The sequence below is a fragment of the Anomaloglossus baeobatrachus genome, chromosome 2 (genome assembly GCF_048569485.1).
Source record: "Anomaloglossus baeobatrachus isolate aAnoBae1 chromosome 2, aAnoBae1.hap1, whole genome shotgun sequence".
Lineage (NCBI taxonomy): Eukaryota > Metazoa > Chordata > Amphibia > Anura > Aromobatidae > Anomaloglossus > Anomaloglossus baeobatrachus.
In genome coordinates, this window is record NC_134354.1 from 11,723,308 (window position 1) to 11,744,729 (window position 21,422).

The 21,422-nt window shown below is 49.0% G+C and overlaps 1 protein-coding gene across 3 annotated transcripts in view; it reads left to right on the forward strand.

Annotated features, from left to right (window-relative positions):
* The window catches only part of SIDT1 (SID1 transmembrane family member 1), a 104,625-nt gene that overhangs the window by 38,803 nt on the left and 44,400 nt on the right, over positions 1-21,422 (forward strand). For all 3 annotated transcript variants that reach the window (XM_075334876.1, XM_075334875.1, XM_075334874.1), the window contains exons 3-8: positions 14,245-14,366; positions 15,770-15,940; positions 16,076-16,121; positions 16,290-16,391; positions 19,938-20,021; positions 20,761-20,854. In XM_075334876.1, the coding sequence (XP_075190991.1) occupies positions 14,245-14,366; positions 15,770-15,940; positions 16,076-16,121; positions 16,290-16,391; positions 19,938-20,021; positions 20,761-20,854 (619 nt within the window). The remainder of the gene's footprint in view (positions 1-14,244; positions 14,367-15,769; positions 15,941-16,075; positions 16,122-16,289; positions 16,392-19,937; positions 20,022-20,760; positions 20,855-21,422) is intronic.

Genomic DNA, 21,422 nt, shown 5'->3' on the forward strand with positions numbered 1-21,422 from the left:
GCCTGTCCTGGGGAGGACTCTGTAGATAATGAAGGCCAGTGCTGGGGAGGACTCTGTAGATAATGAAGCCAGTCCTGAGGAGGACTCTGTAGATAATGGAGGCCAGTCCTGGGGAAGACTCTGTAGATAATGAAGCCAGTCCTGAGGAGGACTCTGTAGATAATGGAGGCCAGTCCTGGGGAGGACTGTGAAAATAATGGAGGCCAGTCCTGGGGAGGACTGTGTAATTAATGGAGGCCAGTCCTGGGGAAGACTCTGTAGATAATGGAGGCCAGTCCTGGGGAGGACTCTGTAGATAATGGAGGCCAGTCCTGGGGAGGAATGTGTAAATAATGGAGGCCAGTCCTGGGGAGCACTCTGTATATAATGAAGTGCTGGGGAGGGCACTGTAGAAAGCGCAGGCTGGTACTGGGGAGAACTCTTTAGGTAGCAGAGGGCAGTCATGTGGAGGGAACTGTAGAGAGCAGAGACTGGTCTGGGGCAGTCACCGTTGATAGAGGCTGGTCCTGGAAAGGGCAGTGTAGATAGTGGAGGACAGTCCTGGAAAGGGCAGTGTAGATAGTGGAGGACAGTCCTGGAAAGGGCAGTGTAGATAGTGGAGGACAGTCCTGGAAAGGGCACTGTAGATAGTGGAGGACAGTCCTGGAAAGGGCACTGTAGATAGTGGAGGACGGTCCTGGAAAGGGCACTGTAGATAGTGGAGGACAGTCATGGAAAGGGCACTGTAGATAGTGGAGGACAGTCCTGGAAAGGGCACTGTAGATAGTGGAGGACGGTCCTGGGAAGGGCACTGTAGATAGTGGAGGACAGTCCAGGAAAGGGCACTGTACATAGTGGAGGACGGTCCTGGAAAGGGTACTGTACATAGTGGAGGACGGTCCTGGAAAGGGCACTGAAGATAGTGGAGGCCAGTCCTGGGAAGGGCACTGTAGATAGTGGAGGACGGTCCTGGGAAGAGCACTGTAGATAGTGGAGGACAGTCCTGGAAAGGGCACTGTAGATAGTGGAGGACAGTCCTGGAAAGGGCACTGTAGATAGTGGAGGACAGTCCTGGAAAGGGCACTGTAGATAGTGGAGGACAGGCCTGGAAAAGGCACTGTAGATAGTGGAGGACGGTCTTGGAAAGGGCACTGTAGATAGTGGAGGACGGTCCTGGGAAGGGCACTGTAGATAGTGGAGGACAGTCCTGGAAAGGGCACTGTAGATAGTGGAGGACAGTCCTGGAAAGGGCACTGTAGATAGTGGAGGACAGTCCTGGAAAAGGCACTGTAGATAGTGGAGGACGGTCCTGGAAAGGGCACTGTAGATAGTGGAGGACGGTCCTGGGAAGGGCACTGTAGATAGTGGAGGACAGTCCTGGGAAGGGCACTGTAGATAGTGGAGGACAGTCCTGGGAAGGGCAGTGTAGATAGTGGAGGACGGTCCTGGGAAGGGCACTGTAGATAGTGGAGGACAGTCCTGGGAAGGGCACTGTAGACAGTGGAGGACAGTCCTGGGAAGGGCACTGTAGATAGTGGAGGACAGTCCTGGGAAGGGCACTGTAGATAGTGGAGGACAGTCCTGGGAAGGGCAGTGTAGATAGTGGAGGACAGTCCTGGAAAAGGCACTGTAGATAGTGGAGGACGGTCCTGGAAAGGGCACTGTAGATAGTGGAGGACAGTCCTGGGAAGGGCACTGTAGATAGTGGAGGACAGTCCTGGAAAAGGCACTGTAGATAGTGGAGGACGGTCCTGGAAAGGGCACTGTAGATAGTGGAGGACAGTCCTGGGAAAGGCACTGTAGATAGTTGAGGACAGTCCTGGGAAGGGCACTGTAGATAGTGGAGGACAGTCCTGGGAAGGGCACTGTAGATAGTGGAGGACAGTCCTGGGAAGGGCACTGTAGATAGTGGAGGACAGTCCTGGGAAGGGCAGTGTAGATAGTGGAGGACAGTCCTGGGAAGGGCACTGTAGATAGTGGAGGACAGTCCTGGGAAAGGCACTGTAGATAGTTGAGGACAGTCCTGGGAAGGGCACTGTAGATAGTGGAGGACAGTCCTGGGAAGGGCACTGTAGATAGTGGAGGACAGTCCTGGGAAGGGCACTGTAGATAGTGGAGGACAGTCTTGGGAAGGGCAGTGTAGATAGTGGAGGACGGTCCTGGAAAGGGCACTGTAGATAGTGGAGGACAGTCCTGGGAAGGGCAGTGTAGATAGTGGAGGACAGTCCTGGGAAGGGCACTGTAGATAGTGGAGGACAGTCCTGGGAAGGGCACTGTAGATAGTGGAGGACAGTCCTGGGAAGGGCACTGTAGATAGTGGAGGACAGTCCTGGGAAGGGCACTGTAGATAGTGGAGGACAGTCCTGGGAAGGGCAGTGTAGATAGTGGAGGACAGTCCTGGGAAGGGCAGTGTAGATAGTGGAGGACAGTCCTGGAAAAGGCACTGTAGATAGTGGAGGACGGTCCTGGAAAGGGCACTGTAGATAGTGGAGGACAGTCCTGGGAAGGGCACTGTAGATAGTGGAGGACAGTCCTGGGAAAGGCACTGTAGATAGTGGAGGACAGTCCTGGAAAAGGCACTGTAGATAGTGGAGGACGGTCCTGGAAAGGGCACTGTAGATAGTGGAGGACAGTCCTGGGAAGGGCACTGTAGATAGTGGAGGACAGTCCTGGGAAAGGCACTGTAGATAGTGGAGGACGGTCCTGGAAAGGGCACTGTAGATAGTGGAGGACAGTCCTGGAAAAGGCACTGTAGATAGTGGAGGACGGTCCTGGAAAGGGCACTGTAGATAGTGGAGGACGGTCCTGGGAAGGGCACTGTAGATAGTGGAGGACAGTCCTGGGAAGGGCACTGTAGATAGTGGAGGACAGTCCTGGGAAGGGCAGTGTAGATAGTGGAGGACAGTCCTGGAAAAGGCACTGTAGATAGTGGAGGACGGTCCTGGAAAGGGCACTGTAGATAGTGGAGGACAGTCCTGGGAAGGGCACTGTAGATAGTGGAGGACAGTCCTGGGAAAGGCACTGTAGATAGTGGAGGACAGTCCTGGAAAAGGCACTGTAGATAGTGGAGGACGGTCCTGGAAAGGGCACTGTAGATAGTGGAGGACAGTCCTGGGAAGGGCACTGTAGATAGTGGAGGACGGTCCTGGGAAGGGCAGTGTAGATAGTGGAGGACAGTCCTGGAAAAGGCACTGTAGATAGTGGAGGACGGTCCTGGAAAGGGCACTGTAGATAGTGGAGGACAGTCCTGGGAAGGGCACTGTAGATAGTGGAGGACAGTCCTGGGAAAGGCACTGTAGATAGTGGAGGACAGTCCTGGAAAAGGCACTGTAGATAGTGGAGGACGGTCCTGGAAAGGGCACTGTAGATAGTGGAGGACAGTCCTGGGAAGGGCACTGTAGATAGTGGAGGACAGTCCTGGGAAGGGCACTGTAGATAGTGGAGGACGGTCCTGGGAAGGGCACTGTAGATAGTGGAGGACAGTCCTGGGAAGGGCACTGTTGATAGTGGAGGACAGTCCTGGGAAGGGCACTGTAGATAGTGGAGGACAGTCCTGGGAAGGGCACTGTAGATAGTTGAGGACAGTCCTGGGAAGGGCACTGTAGATAGTGGAGGACAGTCCTGGGAAAGGCACTGTAGATAGTGGAGGACAGTCCTGGGAAGGGCACTGTAGATAGTGGAGGACAGTCCTGGGAAGGGCACTGTAGATAGTGGAGGACAGTCCTGGGAAAGGCACTGTAGATAGTTGAGGACAGTCCTGGAAAGGGCACTGTAGATAGTGGAGGACAGTCCTGGGAAGGGCACTGTAGATAGTGGAGGACGGTCCTGGGAAGGGCACTGTAGATAGTGGAGGACAGTCCTGGGAAGGGCACTGTAGATAGTGGAGGACAGTCCTGGGAGGGGCACTGTAGATAGTGGAGGACAGTCCTGGGAAGGGCACTGTAGATAGTTGAGGACAGTCCTGGGAAGGGCACTGTAGATAGTGGAGGACAGTCCTGGGAAAGGCACTGTAGATAGTGGAGGACAGTCCTGGGAAGGGCACTGTAGATAGTGGAGGACAGTCCTGGGAAGGGCAGTGTAGATAGTGGAGGACGGTCCTGGAAAGGGCACTGTAGATAGTGGAGGACAGTCCTGGGAAGGGCACTGTAGATAGTGGAGGACAGTCCTGGGAAGGGCACTGTAGATAGTGGAGGACAGTCCTGGGAAAGGCACTGTAGATAGTTGAGGACAGTCCTGGAAAGGGCACTGTAGATAGTGGAGGACAGTCCTGGGAAGGGCACTGTAGATAGTGGAGGACAGTCCTGGGAAGGGCACTGTAGATAGTGGAGGACAGTCCTGGGAAGGGCACTGTAGATAGTGGAGGACAGTCCTGGGAAGGGCACTGTAGATAGTGGAGGACAGTCCTGGAAAGGGCACTGTAGATAGTGGAGGACAGTCCTGGGAAGGGCACTGTAGATAGTGGAGGACAGTCCTGGGAAGGGCAGTGTAGATAGTGGAGGACGGTCCTGGAAAGGGCACTGTAGATAGTGGAGGACAGTCCTGGGAAGGGCACTGTAGATAGTGGAGGACAGTCCTGGGAAGGGCACTGTAGATAGTGGAGGACAGTCCTGGGAAAGGCACTGTAGATAGTTGAGGACAGTCCTGGAAAGGGCACTGTAGATAGTGGAGGACAGTCCTGGGAAGGGCACTGTAGATAGTGGAGGACAGTCCTGGGAAGGGCACTGTAGATAGTGGAGGACAGTCCTGGGAAGGGCACTGTAGATAGTTGAGGACAGTCCTGGGAAGGGCAGTGTAGATAGTGGAGGACGGTCCTGGGAAGGGCACTGTAGATAGTGGAGGACAGTCCTGGGAAGGGCACTGTAGATAGTGGAGGACAGTCCTGGGAAGGGCACTGTAGATAGTGGAGGACAGTCCTGGGAAAGGCACTGTAGATAGTTGAGGACAGTCCTGGGAAGGGCACTGTAGATAGTGGAGGACAGTCCTGGGAAGGGCACTGTAGATAGTGGAGGACAGTCCTGGGAAGGGCACTGTAGATAGTGGAGGACAGTCCTGGGAAGGGCACTGTAGATAGTGGAGGATGGTCCTGGAAAGGGCACTGTAGATAGTGGAGGATGGTCCTGGAAAGGGCACTGTAGATAGTTGAGGACAGTCCTGGGAAGGGCACTGTAGATAGTGGAGGACAGTCCTGGGAAAGGCACTGTAGATAGTGGAGGATGGTCCTGGAAAGGGCACTGTAGATAGTGGAGGACAGTCCTGGGAAGGGCACTGTAGATAGTGGAGGACAGTCCTGGGAAGGGCACTGTAGATAGTGGAGGACAGTCCTGGGAAGGGCACTGTAGATAGTGGAGGACAGTCCTGGGAAGGGCACTGTAGATAGTGGAGGACAGTCCTGGGAAAGGCACTGTAGATAGTTGAGGACAGTCCTGGAAAAGGCACTGTAGATAGTGGAGGACGGTCCTGGAAAGGGCACTGTAGATAGTTGAGGACAGTCCTGGGAAGGGCACTGTAGATAGTTGAGGACAGTCCTGGGAAGGGCACTGTAGATAGTTGAGGACAGTCCTGGGAAGGGCACTGTAGATAGTTGAGGACAGTCCTGGGAAGGGCACTGTAGATAGTTGAGGACAGTCCTGGGAAGGGCACTGTAGATAGTTGAGGACAGTCCTGGGAAGGGCACTGTAGATAGTTGAGGACAGTCCTGGGAAGGGCACTGTAGATAGTGGAGGTGGGAAACTTCCCCGGACCTGTTTTGCATTGAGAACATGTGGTCAATCTTGAAAAAGTGACAAAGCGAAGCCCAGAACTTGTGACTCCTCTGAATTCTGATGAGACCAGAACGGATCCCGAGTCCGGATCTGCCCAGAAGCCGATCTCCAGCCGCCGGGACAAAGGGCGGAATCTGGAGGAATCGGGGGCAGCGCTGGGAATATTCAGTGTTTACAGAAACTTCATGAATTTGTCAATAAAATGTAACAACTTTTGACATTTGAATAAATGTTCTTCAGTAACCATAGCAACTTCCAACTAAGAGCAAAGAACATTGAAGAAGCAAAGTGTGAAAAACAGAATTTGTATCAATTTTATAACTTTTGGCCACGGCTGTAAGATCCCTCATCAATAGTCACTGAAGTCATTACCAACCCCCGAAAATAGCCGCAAAAAAGTGTATAGCGGGAATAACCGGTCAACCCACCCCTAGGGTAAATCAATGGTAATGGGGGCCATTTGGAAACATTTACATTAGGGTAGGGGCCATTGGATTGCACGCCGCTTGCACTGGTGGCCACGAGGCAGCATATCGGGGACCAAAGCCAAAACCTGGGGAGCTTGGAAAATCTCCCTGTGCCTAAAACTGCTCGATTTTACCTGCACTGATACATTGTAACGAGCTGTCCGGGCAGAGACTGTGTGGCTGCGGTGCCACCTGCTCCTGCCATTACAGCTCTGTTGTGTTTTCTTTTCTCTTGCCCATGTTACTTTGGTGAAGAAATAACGATCCTATTTTTATATGGCACATTGTGCCGGCGTGTGCGGACTCAGGACAGGACATTATGGCAAGCTGCAGATGCATTATTGCAGAATATTACATGATGGCGGCTCTGATGAGATTTGCGCCGGTCGCCATCAGTGCCCGCTGTCTGGCTGCAGTCATGGCAGGTGTCCGTGCACCAGTGATGACCGGAGATGAGTCCTGTCCTGAGATGACATAATTCTGCCCCGTAGACCTCAGCGGGCACTGGCATCTCTCCTGGCATCTCTCCTGGCAGCTCTCCTGGCAGCTCTCCTGGCAGCTCTCCTGGCAGCCGCGCTCTTCTCCTGGCATCTTGCATTCAGACTTGAAGAATTGTTCTTTCCTGTAATTATAGGAGTGTAATATTCTGCACAATAGATGAAGACAAACAGCGGAAACATCCCTGTATAATGAACATCCTAGTGACTTCCTGATCTCACATGGCCCCGTGCCACCTGCTGCCAGTGAGCTCCGGACACTGCGCCACCTGCTGCCAGTGAACTCCGGACCCTGCGCCACCTGCTGCCAGTGAACTCCGGACACTGCGCCACCTGCTGCCAGTGAGCTCCAGACACTGCGCCACCTGCTGCCAGTGAACTCCGGACCCTGCGCCACCTGCTGCCAGTGAGCTCTGGACCCAGCGCCACCTGCTGCCAGTGAGCTCTGGACCCTGCGCCACCTGCTGCCAGTGAGCTCTGGACCCTGCGCCACCTGCTGCCAGTGAGCTCCGGACACAGCGCCACCTGCTGCCAGTGAGCTCTGGACCCTGCGCCACCTGCTGCCAGTGAGCTCTGGACCCTGCGCCACCTGCTGCCAGTGAGCTCCGGACACAGCGCCACCTGCTGCCAATGAGCTCTGGACCCAGCTCCACCTGCTGCCAGTGAGCTCTGGACCCTGCGCCACCTGCTGCCAGTGAGCTCTGGACCCTGCGCCACCTGCTGTCAGTGAGCTCCGGACACTGCGCCACCTGCTGCCAGTGAACTCCGGACCCTGCGCCACCTGCTGCCAGTGAGCTCTGGACCCAGCGCCACCTGCTGCCAGTGAGCTCTGGACCCTGCGCCACCTGCTGCCAGTGAGCTCTGGACCCTGCGCCACCTGCTGCCAGTGAGCTCCGGACACAGCGCCACCTGCTGCCAGTGAGCTCTGGACCCTGCGCCACCTGCTGCCAGTGAGCTCTGGACCCTGCGCCACCTGCTGCCAGTGAGCTCCGGACACAGCGCCACCTGCTGCCAATGAGCTCTGGACCCAGCGCCACCTGCTGCCAGTGAGCTCTGGACCCTGCGCCACCTGCTGCCAGTGAGCTCTGGACCCTGCGCCACCTGCTGTCAGTGAGCTCCGGACACTGCGCCACCTGCTGCCAGTGAGCTCCAGACACTGCGCCACCTGCTGCCAGTGAGCTCCGGACACTGCGCCACCTGCTGCCAGTGATCTCTGGACCCTGCGCCACCTGCTACCAGTGATCTCTGGACCCTGCGCCACCTGCTGCCAGTGAGCTCCAGACATTGCGCCACCTGCTGCCAGTGAGCTCCAGACACTGCGCCACCTGCTGCCAGTGAGCTCCAGACACTGCGCCACCTGCTGCCAGTGAGCTCCAGACACTGCGCCACCTGCTGCCAGTGAGCTCCAGACACTGCGCCACCTGCTGCCAGTGAGCTCCAGACACTGCGCCACCTGCTGCCAGTGAGCTCCAGACATTGCGCCACCTGCTGCCAGTGAGCTCCAGACACCGTGCCACCTGCTGCCAGTGAGCTCCGGACACCGCGCCACCTGCTGCCAGTGAGCTCCGGACACCACGCCACCTGCTGCCAGTGAGCTCCAAACACCGCGCCACCTGCTGCCAGTGAGCTCGGGACCCTGCGCCACCTGCTGCCAGTGATCTTTGGACACCGCGCCACCTGCTGCCAGTGAGCTCCGGACACAGCGCCACCTGCTGCCATTGAGCTCCGAACACGGCGCCACCTGATGCCAGTGAGCTTCGGACACCGTGCCACCTGCTGCCAGTGAGCTCCAGACACTGCGCCACCTGCTGCCAGTGAGCTCCCACCCCAGAAACCGCGCCACTTGTCTGTGACCAGTCCTGTGATCTAAGAAAAAAGACTGATGGCACTTCATAACATGCAAGTGTGAACAGGTGCATACTGAGCATTACATCTATTAACAAATATAGACACAATGTCACTCTGAAATGCTAAGATATGTCAACAATGAATATAGGAATATAAACATGCATTACTGCAAAAAAAAGAAAAATAACATAAAAACCACCTGACAGTGTTATAAGTTACTAATATACTTAAAGTTTTTTTTGAATCCACATTGTCATAATTTGTAAGAAAGTGTCATGATGATCCCCTACCGATATATGTTGTATTCTAAAATGTTAAATAAAGAATTTAAAAAAAAAAATTTGAGATACTTAGCATATAAAAATGGCCAGTTTTATGTGAGCCCAGCAGCCAACAACAAGGCGCATCTTTTATGTTGGGTCCTTATCTACTATAATGCCTCTCTTTGAGTTAAAAAATATATGTGCAGTATGCTCCTGTTCACACTTGCATGTTAGGACGCTCCATCAGTCTTTTACCTTTGATTATGGGGTCATGCCTTCTGATTGAACACTATCACCATAGTTAGGCTATAGAACGTTCTATAGCCTCAGCCCCCTGATGAAGCCAGTCATGGCGAAACATGTCGGGGAGGCTATTAGCTGTTAGTTTTTAACAGGCAGTGTAGGTGATAGCCAGCCATATTACGTTAGGGTCCAGAGTAGTGTCGGTCCGCGGCCGCACTTATCTTATACGGAATTGGCTTTCCACCTGCCAATTTTAACTTTTGTCCATTTATATAATTTAATAAAGTTTATTTGATTAGGTCTTTAGTTAGGGTACCTCTTGTTGCCCTTTGGGCAAATAGTGTTTGTATAATTACCCCTACGCTGACCGGGTGTGACAAATAGAGGTTAGTGTTTGTGTCTTATCACCACTGTCTCCTCTGACACCTCTGGTGACTGCTCACCTTCTATGGGCACAAAGGACTGGGCATGTTGAAATCCAGTATGCCCAACCCCTCTTTCCCCTGATCATCAGGATTCAGCCTGTGTTAATCTACAATACAGTATATAGTTACCATCTTTTACCCCTTGTCTTGGATGCGAGAGATCCGAAACAAGTCTGTGCAGCATGTAGAGGCCACCTGCTGTACAGCAAAAGTTCAGCTGGTGATCTCCCAGATATTGTTACAGTGTATCCAGACTGATACATTTTTAGCTGCACTGACACATTGTAGCAAACTATGAAGCCAGGGTAAAAATTCTGGATACATTTGTAGCAGATCCTCCAGCTGCAATAATGACATGACCGCTGTGCCAAGCATTGCACCTCGCTGAGTCCACAGTGCTTCCTGCAACGTGTGCCCACTGGTGACGTGGCGCAGATCATCATCCTGGACGCCCTCCAGTGTTTGGGTTAATGATTGATCATATAGATGGGCAGTGACCGGGTGTACTGGGGGGACTGGGAGTTACTGGTCCTGACTGGTCACTGCACATCTCTGCTGCCCCCTGCTGACCTGCACAGACCACACCAATCTCACCCAAAATCTGCTGCCCTAATATTACACAGCGCCCCCTACTGGCTAAAAAAAGGGGAGAATACATAACTTTACTAGTGTAGTAGTCTGTGCGCCCTCTGTGACAGTCTGTGGCCATCCCCTGACATAGGCATCACCATTATAACAAGACTCCATTAATCCGGATAGCTGCCAAATTATCAAATATTGTCAGTCCTGTGGGGTCCAGTCATATAGCACCCGATGGGGAATTCTGGACTATTGGACGCCAGATTAGGGGTCAGTCCTGTCTGAAGTGTAAGCTCTTGGGCTCAGTATTGTGTCTTCTATGGTTGATGCCCGCCCTGCAGCTGGCGCTGGGATAAGAGCGATCAATACAGGCACATTACATTCAGGAAATCTGTCTGATCTCAGGGCACTTTACTCATTGTGAAGCAATTAAAGGGAACTCCGCAGATAAGAGCTCAGTGAGAAGAGGAAACTCCTGCTATTCAGGGACCTCCTGGTAAATCCTTCATTTGCTTAAAGGGGAAACAAAACTGCAATCTTGGGTGTTACGAAGAGAATTGTATTGTGTTACTGTCCCTTTAAATGTCCATTCAAAAGCAGGAAAAACAAAAATGCTTTAGTTTTAAATGATTATGTAGTCAGGGGTGTAGATGGGGGGCTGGGTCTGGGGGCTGCATTTATTCAGGGGTCTGGGATCTATTTGGAACTGCTGACATAAAATCTGATTTATTTAGGGGATCTGGTCTGAGGTCTGTATAAGGTTAGGGGGTCTGGTCTCAGGTCTTTATCTATTTAGGAGGGCTTTTGTAGGTTTGGTAAAGGGGTCATATTAGTTTAGTGGTTTGTTCTTGGGTCTATATAGTTTATAGGTTTTGGGGGTCTATATTACTTTATTAGTTCTGGTGTGAGGTCTGGACTAGTTTAGTGGTTCTGGACCGGGGTCTATATTAGATGAAGGCTCTGGTGTAGGGTGTATTTTAGCTCAGGGGTTCTGGTCTGAGGTCTAAATTCACTGAAGGTTTCTCTTCAAGTGTCTGTATTAGTTCAAAGATCTGTAAAAAGGTCTATGTTATTGGGAGGGTTTGGGGTTTTCTCTGGTGTCTTTACTAGGTTAGGGGTCTTGTCTGGGGTCAGTATTAGCTTATGGGTCTGGTCTGGGGTCAGTATTAGTTCAGGAGGTCTGGTCTGGGGTCAGTATTAGTTCAGGAGGTCTGGTCTGGGGTTTCTATTAGTTTAGGGGTCTGGTCTAGAGTCTGTATTAGTTTAGGGGTCTGGTCTGGGGTCTGTATTAGTTTAGGGGTCTGGTCTGGGGTCTGTATTAGCTTAAGGGCCTGGTCTGGGGTCTTTATTAGCTTAGGGGTCTGGTCTGGGGACTGTATTAGCTTAGGGGGTCTGGTCTGAGATCTGTATTAGCATAGGGGATCTGATCTGGGGTCTGTATTAGCTTAGGGGCCTGGTCTGGGGTCAGTATTAGTTTAGGAGATCTGGTCTGGGATTTTGAATTAGCTTAGGGGGGTCTGATCTTGGGTCAGTATTAGCTTAGGGGATCTGGGCTGGGGTCTGTATTAGTTTAGGGGTCTGGTCTGGGGTCTGTATTAGTTTAGGGGTCTGGTCTGGGGTCTGTATTAGTTTAGGGGATCTGGGCTGGGGTCTGTATTAGTTTAGGGGTCTGGGCTGGGGTCTGTATTAGTTTAGGGGTCTGGTCTGGGGTCTGTATTAGTTTAGGGGTCTGGTCTGGGGTCTGTATTAGTTTAGGGGTCTGGTTGGGGTCTGTATTAGTTTAAGGGTCTGATCTTGGGTCAGTATTAGCTTAGGGGATCTGGGCTGGGGTCTGTATTAGTTTAGGGGTCTGGTCTGGGGTCTGTATTAGTTTAGGGGTCTGGTCTGGAGTCTGTATTAGTTTAGGGGGTCTGTTCTGGGGTTTGTATTAGCTTAGAGGGTGTGGTGTGGGGGTCTGTATTAGTTTAGGGGTTTGGGCTTCGTTTTGACGTGTGATTAGGCAGTCAGCTACTTGTAATTCCATCCTCTCGGTTGCGGGACCACCCCATATATCTGGGTGGGGGTAATATTAAACATCCGGTGCACCACTGAACATGCAGCGTCTGGAGTCACTGTGATGTCATTTCTTAAAGGTCTGGTTTACGGCATCACTGGGGCTAATGGTGGTCAGTGGCTCTGTGGATGGGCGGCCTATGGTAGATTTACAGGTCACACATTTGGTGACGCACATAGTTACGCAGGGCGGTGCCGCTACAGGAAAGTGTTTTTGCAGCGGTGGCCGAGTCTCTGGAGTTCACCATTGTGTATATTACAGGGATTTCCCTCTTCTTTTACTGTACATTTTTCTCATTCCTCTGAGAAATACCTTTAGTGAATACCGAGGCGCCGGTGAAGCGTGCCATGCGAATGTTCATACATATATAGACCACACCCCTAACCACCCTTTGTGCCAAAAAGATATCTTCTTAGCCAAGGGGGTGTGGCTATAGGTGGATCCAAGGGTGTGGCCTGTGATTTTACTGTATAGGAAAATCTCATCAAAACACTGGGCCTCAGAATAATAACCTGGTTACCATAGCAACCTGCACCTCACACTATATGGATCGTCATTTAGAAGACATTTTGGCTAATTTGCATAAGCCAACCAATCAGAGCTCAGCTTTCAGGTTTAAAACTGCACTGGATAAATGAAAGCTGCGCCCTGATTGGTTGCTAAGGACACTGGCTGTGTGCGTCCGGACTTGACAACAGGCCCGTTGTTATTGTTTTTGCGGCCTAAAAATGTCAGGGTTTATAGTAACTTTGCAGGTAAAGGCCAGGACTCATTATGTCCTGTAGTTTGGAGTGTGGAGCATGATGACGGCAGTATAGACCTGGTCCGGGCCTTGTGTATACATGCTAGACGGCAGCCATGCTTCTTGTGTTTTCCCCGCGTTTCTGCCTCCTTTTTCCGCACGGTTACTGCTTTCTCGCACCACTGGACGTCTGTTGTGTTAATAGTGATTCCCTTTGTCTGAATAATTCATATCTGCACGTGACGGAGCAGAGAAATATCAGAGATAACGTAGGGTTAACAGACGCCAGGGCCGCAGATATCCCGCTGCAGCCTGGCAACCGATCGCCCCAGCATCCCCCTGCCGTTACCACGGCAACCAGTTGGCCGCTTATTGAAGTCTATCTGCGCATCCGTCCTCCTACAAGCCCCGCAGCGCAGAAATCTGCTCCTGGCAGCCATGTAAACACTCACCCAGTCACCCAGATCGGAAGAGAATGTCACCCAGCTCTCCCAGACCCCTGACAGGAAAATCTTATAGGAAAGGGTTCACGGAAAAAAAAAAAGTGCAAAATTAGGGCGACTCATCCTTCAGTCATCTGGGAAAGCAATGCGGCCACCCGTGTCGTAGCTGAGACGGCGGCCATATTGGAAGTCACCCAGCTCTCCCAGAATCAGATAATAAAAGTGTGAGAACTTTCTAAGTCTGCAACACACATCCGTGCCGCCGGTACGTGTTTGGTACGTTTATGCGCGTACCGGAGACACGTGCACCAATGTTACCCTATGGTAACAGGCACACACACGTAAAGCCACACGGAACGTGTGTCCGTGTGGTTTGTACGTCTGTGTGTTTTTTAACACGGATGACATGTCCGTGTTTCATCGGCATCACGCAAACACGGACCCGCTAAAGTCAATGGGTCCGTGTCTGCACGTACGTATGTGTGTGCTTTCCGTGCGGTCCGTGTGCGTTTTTTGTTTGTTTTTTTTATGGTGAAATGGCTCAAGACACCCGGACTGCACACGGACATGACACGTACGTATCTCACGCATACACGGACATTCAACACGCACGCACGGCAAGCATACGCCATCACAGTGATGTCACACGTACCGGAGAAACGGACATCTAAAACGGAACACGGACCCGAAAAACGGACCGCGAGACACGCACGTGTCTTCTGCAGACGTGTGTTTCAGGCCTCATATGGCGTGGGCTTCAGCTCCTCACCACTTTTCAGTATTTTCTTTATTATTCATTATTATTATTATTATTATTCATTATTATTTATTATATTTATTTATTCATTGTTCACATTCAGGATATTTTTTTACCATCTCCGAATAAAGCGTCCATGATGTATCTGCCATTATTCCCTGTCTCATCCTTCTTCTCCTCCCGCAGGTGGACGCTCTTCGCGTTTTCGTTCGCTCCGATTCAGACGACCTGGAGTTCCCCGTCCTGTTTGTGGTGCGTCAGCAGAAAGGAGTCCTGTCATGGCAGGTGCCGCTCGCCTTCAGGGGCTAGTAAGTACCACCATCATGGAGTCACCGGCATCCCCTCTAATCACATCTAACGCTGCATGCAGAGGTCATTCCCTGATATCACCCTGCTGGTTCAGTGTCTGCAGAGAGCGGCCCCTGTGTGGGGCATTGTGGACGGCAATGGGTTTTTTAACCTTTCATTGATCTTATTCTCCAGTCACATGCAGAGCTGCGTGCAGAATTCTTGTAGAAGATCTTCAACTAATAAAGTATTGAATACCTGATATCTCCCTGCTGGTTCAGTGTCTGCAGAGAGCGGCACCTTCTGCAATTCATTATGGAAGATGGTGTTTTTGAAACATTCATTAGTCTTATTCTCCAGTCACATGTAGAGCTGCGAGCAGAATTGCGAGCAGAATTCTTCTGCTTTCTTACTTTGGGATCTCTGCTGGTTCATTGTCTGCAGAGATCGGCCCCTTTATGGTGCATTGAGGGAAGCAGCATTTTTTTTTAACATTTCAGTAATCTTATGCTCCAGTCACATGCAGAGCTGCATGCAGAAATCTTCATTTTAGGCTGGTGGATCTGACATCTCCCTGCTGCTTCAGTGTCTGCAGAGAGCAGTCCCTTTGTTTTACAATTCATTGATCTTATACCTTAAAAACAAACCAGATATCTCCCTTCTGGTTCAGTGTCTGTAGAGAACGAGCTTTTCTACGATGATGAATTGGGGGCAGCAGCATATTTGAACATTTTTTTTTTAAACTTATGCTCCAGTCAGAAGCAAAGCTATGTGCAGAAATCTTCATTTTAGGCTGGTGGATCTGAAACTCCCTGCTGGTTCAGTGTCTGCAGAGAATGAGTGGTGAATTGTTCGGAAGGGAGCAGTGTTTTTTGAACATCTTATTACTTTTATGCGCCAGTCACATGCAGAGCTTCGTGGAGAAACCTTCATTTTAGGTGGAACTGCTGGTTCAGTGTCTGCAGAGAACAAGCTCTTCTATGATGAATTGTGGGGGGAGGCAGCATTTTTTTTTAATCTTTCATTTTTTTTAAGCTCCATTCACAAGCAGAGCTGCATGCAGAAATCTTCATTTTAGGCTGGTGGATCTGACACCTCCCTGCAGGTTCAGTGTCTGCAGAGAACGAGCTCTTCTGTGGTGAATTCTGGGGGGAGGCAGCATTTTTTTGACATTTTATGAATCTTTTGCTCCAGTCACAAGCAGAGCTGTGTGCAGAAATCTTCATATTATTTCATTTTAGTGGCTCTGACACCTCCCTGCTGGTTCAGCGTCTGCAGAGCTCACCCTATGATGTGGAGGTTACTGGAGGACGTAGTGCTTTCTAGTTGGATGTGTACTGCTCTCCAGTCACAGCTGCATGTAAACGTCCGATTTTCTGTAGACGCACCTGCTGAACCTCTTTCTTTCTGTATATCTCACTAGCTACCAGAGAACGTACACCTACCAGGATGTGAGCCGCACGCTGTGCCCCACCGACCCCGAGGGCCCGACCCCGACCTCGGAGCAGCTCCTGTACATAGACATCGCCTCCATGGCGCCCTCTAGTGTCCAGTACGAGCTCATAGTCAGACGATTGCCCGACTTTGAACTTCAGTAAGTAGATTTATTATTAGCATTTTTTTCCATGGAATCCAGAAAAATGCACCCAACGGGGTGATAGGTTTTTGCCCCTGTATTGAATAAGTATTAGCACCTTGTGTGACACACGATCATCTCCCTTTTTTCCAGGACGGACGTTCCCCTTAATTTCAGCTCCTCGCCGTCGCAGCCCCAGGTACGGCCTATACCTCGTGTTATCAGTGAGTCGTGTTTGCTTTTTGGGAGGGTGACGCGCCCGGTGTGGGTGACGTTTGGGTATTGTACACACATTGCAGCACGGACATCCAAACACGAAGTGCGCAGCAAATAGGCAGTGACCTTTAACCCTTTCTCTCCCATGTAGTATTTCCTGTACTCGTTCCCAGAAGGGGTGGACTCGGTGATCATCAAGGTGAAGTCATTGGAGACGTATCCCTGCACCGTGGTGTCCGTCCAGGATATTACAGTGAGTTCTCATCCCTGGAGAAAAAGGACGACAAATCCTGTAATAAGTAAAAAAAAAAAAAAAAAAAAAGACATTATGGCTGATAACAGGGACAATAGACTGCAGTGAGCCGCATCGGTAATGGAGAAAAAATTTAATGTCCCTTTAAAAGAGATCCAAATTTCTGACGCTCCATTTTACACCTTTTATTCACCCCACAGTCTCAGACAGCAAAATTAAAGGGATTCTCCAAAATTAAACAAATTAACTTGAAAAGTGCAGAGCACACATCATACCCCGGCTCATTAACAGTGTCCTAAAATTCTGGCTCCAACATTGATCTCGAGGGCTGGGGCCTTCTTCAGGATAAATTGTTTATGTCTGCCAGAATGATGTGACCTGAGCTCTCCACAGACATGACCAATCAATCCTACAAACCTGATCACCAAAATCATTGTTTGGGGTTTTATTACATTGGCCTTTTTGCCGCCCTCAAAGAGCCCCCTTAATTCTGTATTTCTGGAGTCAGAATAATACCTAGATGTAGGGGATCCTCGCCAAACACAGTGTCCCTTGTGGCTGCAGGGGGCTACGCTGTGTTCTCTGCAGGATTGATTGGTCAAGTCTGATTAGATTCTGTAGGCTTCCTTCACACGTCCACGGAAAAACTACACATGTTGCACGGCCCGTTTTTTACATCTGTGTCGGCGTGTGTCATTCATGTGTCATCCGTGTGCCGTGTGTGTGACTTCCATGTGACAGGTACGGGAAAAAAAACACACGATATTGAAATTAATGTTTTTTTTATGTGCAGAAAATGTGCAAAGCTGGAATCCTACGCTGTTTTTTTTTAAAGTTATTTAAAGAAATAATTTAAAAAAAAATGACGTGGGTTCCCCCCCATTTTTCATATCCAGCCAAAGTACAGCTGACAGCTGGGGGCTGCTATTATCAGGCTGGGAAGGTCCATGGTTAGTTGTCCCTTTCCAGTCTAATAATACCAGCCCCCAGCTGTCTGTTGTATCTTTGGCTGGTTATGAAAAATTGTGGGGACTTATGTCATTTTTTTCTTAAAAATTATTTATTAATTCTGCTAAATAGCTGTACAAGCTAACTATTATCTATCTATCCCTCTATCTATCCCTCTATCTATTATCTATCTAGCTATCTATCCCTCTATTATCTATGTATTATCTAGCTATCTATCCATTATCTATCTATCTATGTATCTATGTATCTATCTGTCTATCTATCCCTCTGTCTATCTATCTATCTATCCCTCTAGCCATCTATCTATTATCTATCTATCTATCCCTCTATCTATCTATCCCTCTATCTATCCCTCTATCTATCTATCTATCTATCTATTATCTATCCCTCTATCTATCTATCTATCTATCTATCCCTCTATCTATCTATCTATCTATCTATCTATCCTCTATCTATCTATCCCTCTATCTATCTATCTATCTATCTATCCCTCTATCTATCTATCTATCTATCTATCTATCTATCTATCTATCTATCCTCTATCTATCTATCCCTCTATCTATCTATCTATCTATCTATCCCTCTATCTATCTATCTATCTATCTATCTATCTATCCTCTATCTATCTATCCCTCTATCTATCTATCTATCTATCTATCCCTCTATCTATCTATCTATCTATCTATCTATCCCTCTATCTATCTATCTATCTATCTATCCTCTATCTATCTATCCCTCTATCTATCTATCTATCTATCTATCCCTCTATCTATCTATCTATCTATCCCTCTATCTATCTATCCCTCTATCTATCTATCCCTCTATCTATCTATCCCTCTATCTATCTATCCCTCTATCTATCTATCTATCTATCTATCTATCTATCTATCCCTCTATTATCTATCTATCTATCTATCCCTCTATCTATCTATCTATCTATCTATCTATCTATCCCTCTATCTATCTATCTTTGCACATCTATTATACATTAAAAACCATTTATTTCAGTATCGTGCGTTTTTTCCAGCTCTAATCACATGGATGTCGCACAGATGGCGTCCGTATGATGTCTATATTTGACCCGTGCTGCCGGAAAAAAGTGACTTGTCTCTGTGTGCATCACGTGGACAGACAGGTCTCTCACAGGGAATGTGGTCCCTGTGAAAACACGGAGCTGTGAAGATCTCCATTAAGTTTAATTAGTATGTGTGGGGACTTGACTTCGGTACGTGTGAAAATGGACACCACAGATACTGGAGACATGGAGGTGTGAAGGAGGCTGTAGAGGGTCCTAAGTAGAGAGAACCAGTCAATTTGACAGCCATTTTTCCCCAAATCAGTGTCAGAGGGTAGATATTTAAAGGGGATCTGTCAGGTGATTTTCTAGTACAATACTAATGTTATTTTTACCGAAATCTAAGAAGTCCTCCAGGATTGGGAAAAAACAGGTGAAAGGGCTGAGCCACTATGATATGCCTACTCTCTAATACACAATGTATTACAGGGAGTCTGTCAGGTGATTTTCTAGTACAATACTAATGTTTTTTTAAATAGGTCTTAAGGAGACCTTTCAGGATCAGTAAGTTTTATTGCTCTACCTTATCCTGTTATCTTGTTGTAAGCTCCATAGAATTTAGTGTGGCATATGTAAATACAAACTGTATATTCACTGCTCTCCCCTCCCTTCTCTCAGTACTGAATTTGCACTGCTGCCCCCACCTGTACTCCCTCCCTCCTCTCCTGTACTCCCTCCCTCCTCTCCTGTACTCCGTCCCTCCTCTCCTGTACTCCGTCCCTCCTCTCCTGTACTCCGTCCCTCCTCTCAGTAGTGATAGTGAATGTAGTGGGAGGTGAGGGGGGGAGCAGTGCAGAAGTAAATTGTATTCATATACACTTGACTAGTCTGCAGGAGACATTTAATTCTAGCGAGCTTACAACAAGATAACAGGATAAGGTAAAGCAATAAAACTTACTGATCCTGAAAGGTCTCCGTTTAAAAAAACATTAGTATTGTACTAGAAAATCAGCTGACAGACTCCCTGTAATACACTGTGTATTAGAGAGTAGGCATATCATAGTGGCTCGGCCCTTTCACCTTTTTGTCCCAATCCTGGAGGACTTCTTAGATTTCGGTCTCCCATATAAAGGCTGGGGGAGGATCTGACCCGTTCGCAGCCTCCTCTCCTGTGACCTCGCCTTGGACAATGTTCTAATATGGGATTTGCCTGTTTGACGAGTCAGTGACACAATATATTACCTGGCACAGGGCACAGCGTCAGCGGGGGGGGGAGGAAATACCTTCATGCCTGGGATGAAGAATAAACAGCTGCACCCAGAACTGGAGACGAGACGACTACGACTCTCATCATCCAGAAATGCAATGTATCTAATCACCGATACAGTGTAAGGAGGGTGTGGGGTCTGTGAAATAGGAGACCCCAGACTGCAATACCAGCGATCACCCATAGGGGATAAGAGGGAGAAATACATAGAGATGATTACTTTCATGTGCGGCTTATCGCACTACAAGTCTCAGCCTTCCCATTAGGGTGACGTCTCTTCTGTTCTCTCATCCAGTGTCCCGTCTATGATCTGGATCACAATGTGGAGTTCAATGGTGTTTACCAGTCCATGACCAAGAAAGCCGCCATCACCATACAGGTGCGTATCTCCCCCTCCCCCAGTCCACTGCATCATCACCCGCCATCCACAGGTATAAAGCTCCGCAGTCATAATCAGGGCCGGCTATAGGTGGGGCCCTCTGAGGACAGAGTAAATGCAACATTATTTAGCACTCGATGGCGGAATTACGGTATATGGAAATTGAATGACCACATTATCAAAGTATTTTCAGTGACTGTAAATAATTTGTATTATTGTAAATAATTTGAGTTGTATATACGTTTATTATGCTAGTACAATATGGCGGTATTATGTGATTTGTTTATGCATTTATAATATATATATATTCTTTAGGAATTCTTTAGATATTATCTGGCGGTATTATTTGGACATTATTTGGCAGTTTTATTTTGCTATGGAATCTCAGTATTATGCTTGCACTATATAGCAGTATATTATTAAATCATTGACTATTATCTTTGGATATGGAATATATGTTATATTGGGCACTGGATGTCAGTATTATGCTGGCACCATATAATAGCATTGAGGCATTGTATAGCGGTATTATTTGGACACTGATTAGTGATTTTATGTGGCAATAGAAGGTCAGTATTATGCTGGTACTATATAATAGTGTTATTTGGATACTGTATGGAGGTATTATTAGGGCATTGTAAGGCGGTATTATCTATACCGGAGAGGTGATCTTTTGGGGTAGAGCTTGGTGTGCTCCTTCCCATTCTCCGGTGGTAATTTGCCGTTTCCTCCCCTTCAGAGGAAGGATTTCCCTAAAGGTCAGTTCTACACGGTATTCGTCATCAAGCCTGAAGATTACGCCTGTGGCGGCTCCGTCCCCGAGTCCACGATAGGTAAGAGGCGCCTCCTGCTGCTCACAAAGCAGAACTGCAGCCGCTCCGAACAGTCTGTAGAAATTCAGCGTTTTCAAGATCACTGCTTGCTGTCAGTAAAGTGTAATTCTATTTGATCGCTGAAGTCCTGCACACACCTGATACTTCTCACAGCTGAGGGTCTGTTACAGTCTGATCCCCTCTAGACCATCCTCTGTGAGGCCTAAAACACACATCCGTGAAAACCACGTCCGTGTAAAACGGGCCGTTTTTCGGGTCCGTTTTCCGTTTGTTAGGTCCGTTTTTATGGTATGTGTGGCCTGCGTATGTATCCCGTATGCTAGCCGTATGTGCGTGTGAAATGTCCGTGTGTGCGTGTGAAACCTACCTGACATGTGTTTGTGTTGTCCGTGTGGAATGTCCGTGTGTGTGATGCACAATGTCGTTTATAAATGTCGGCTGACAGCAGACAGAGTAGTGCGATGAGAATGAACTCGGGAGAACTTCACCCCACTTCATCCTCATACCGCAACTCTGTCTGTGTTCTGCGTACTGATTAGCGGTCACCTGTGAAGGATTCACCGGTGAC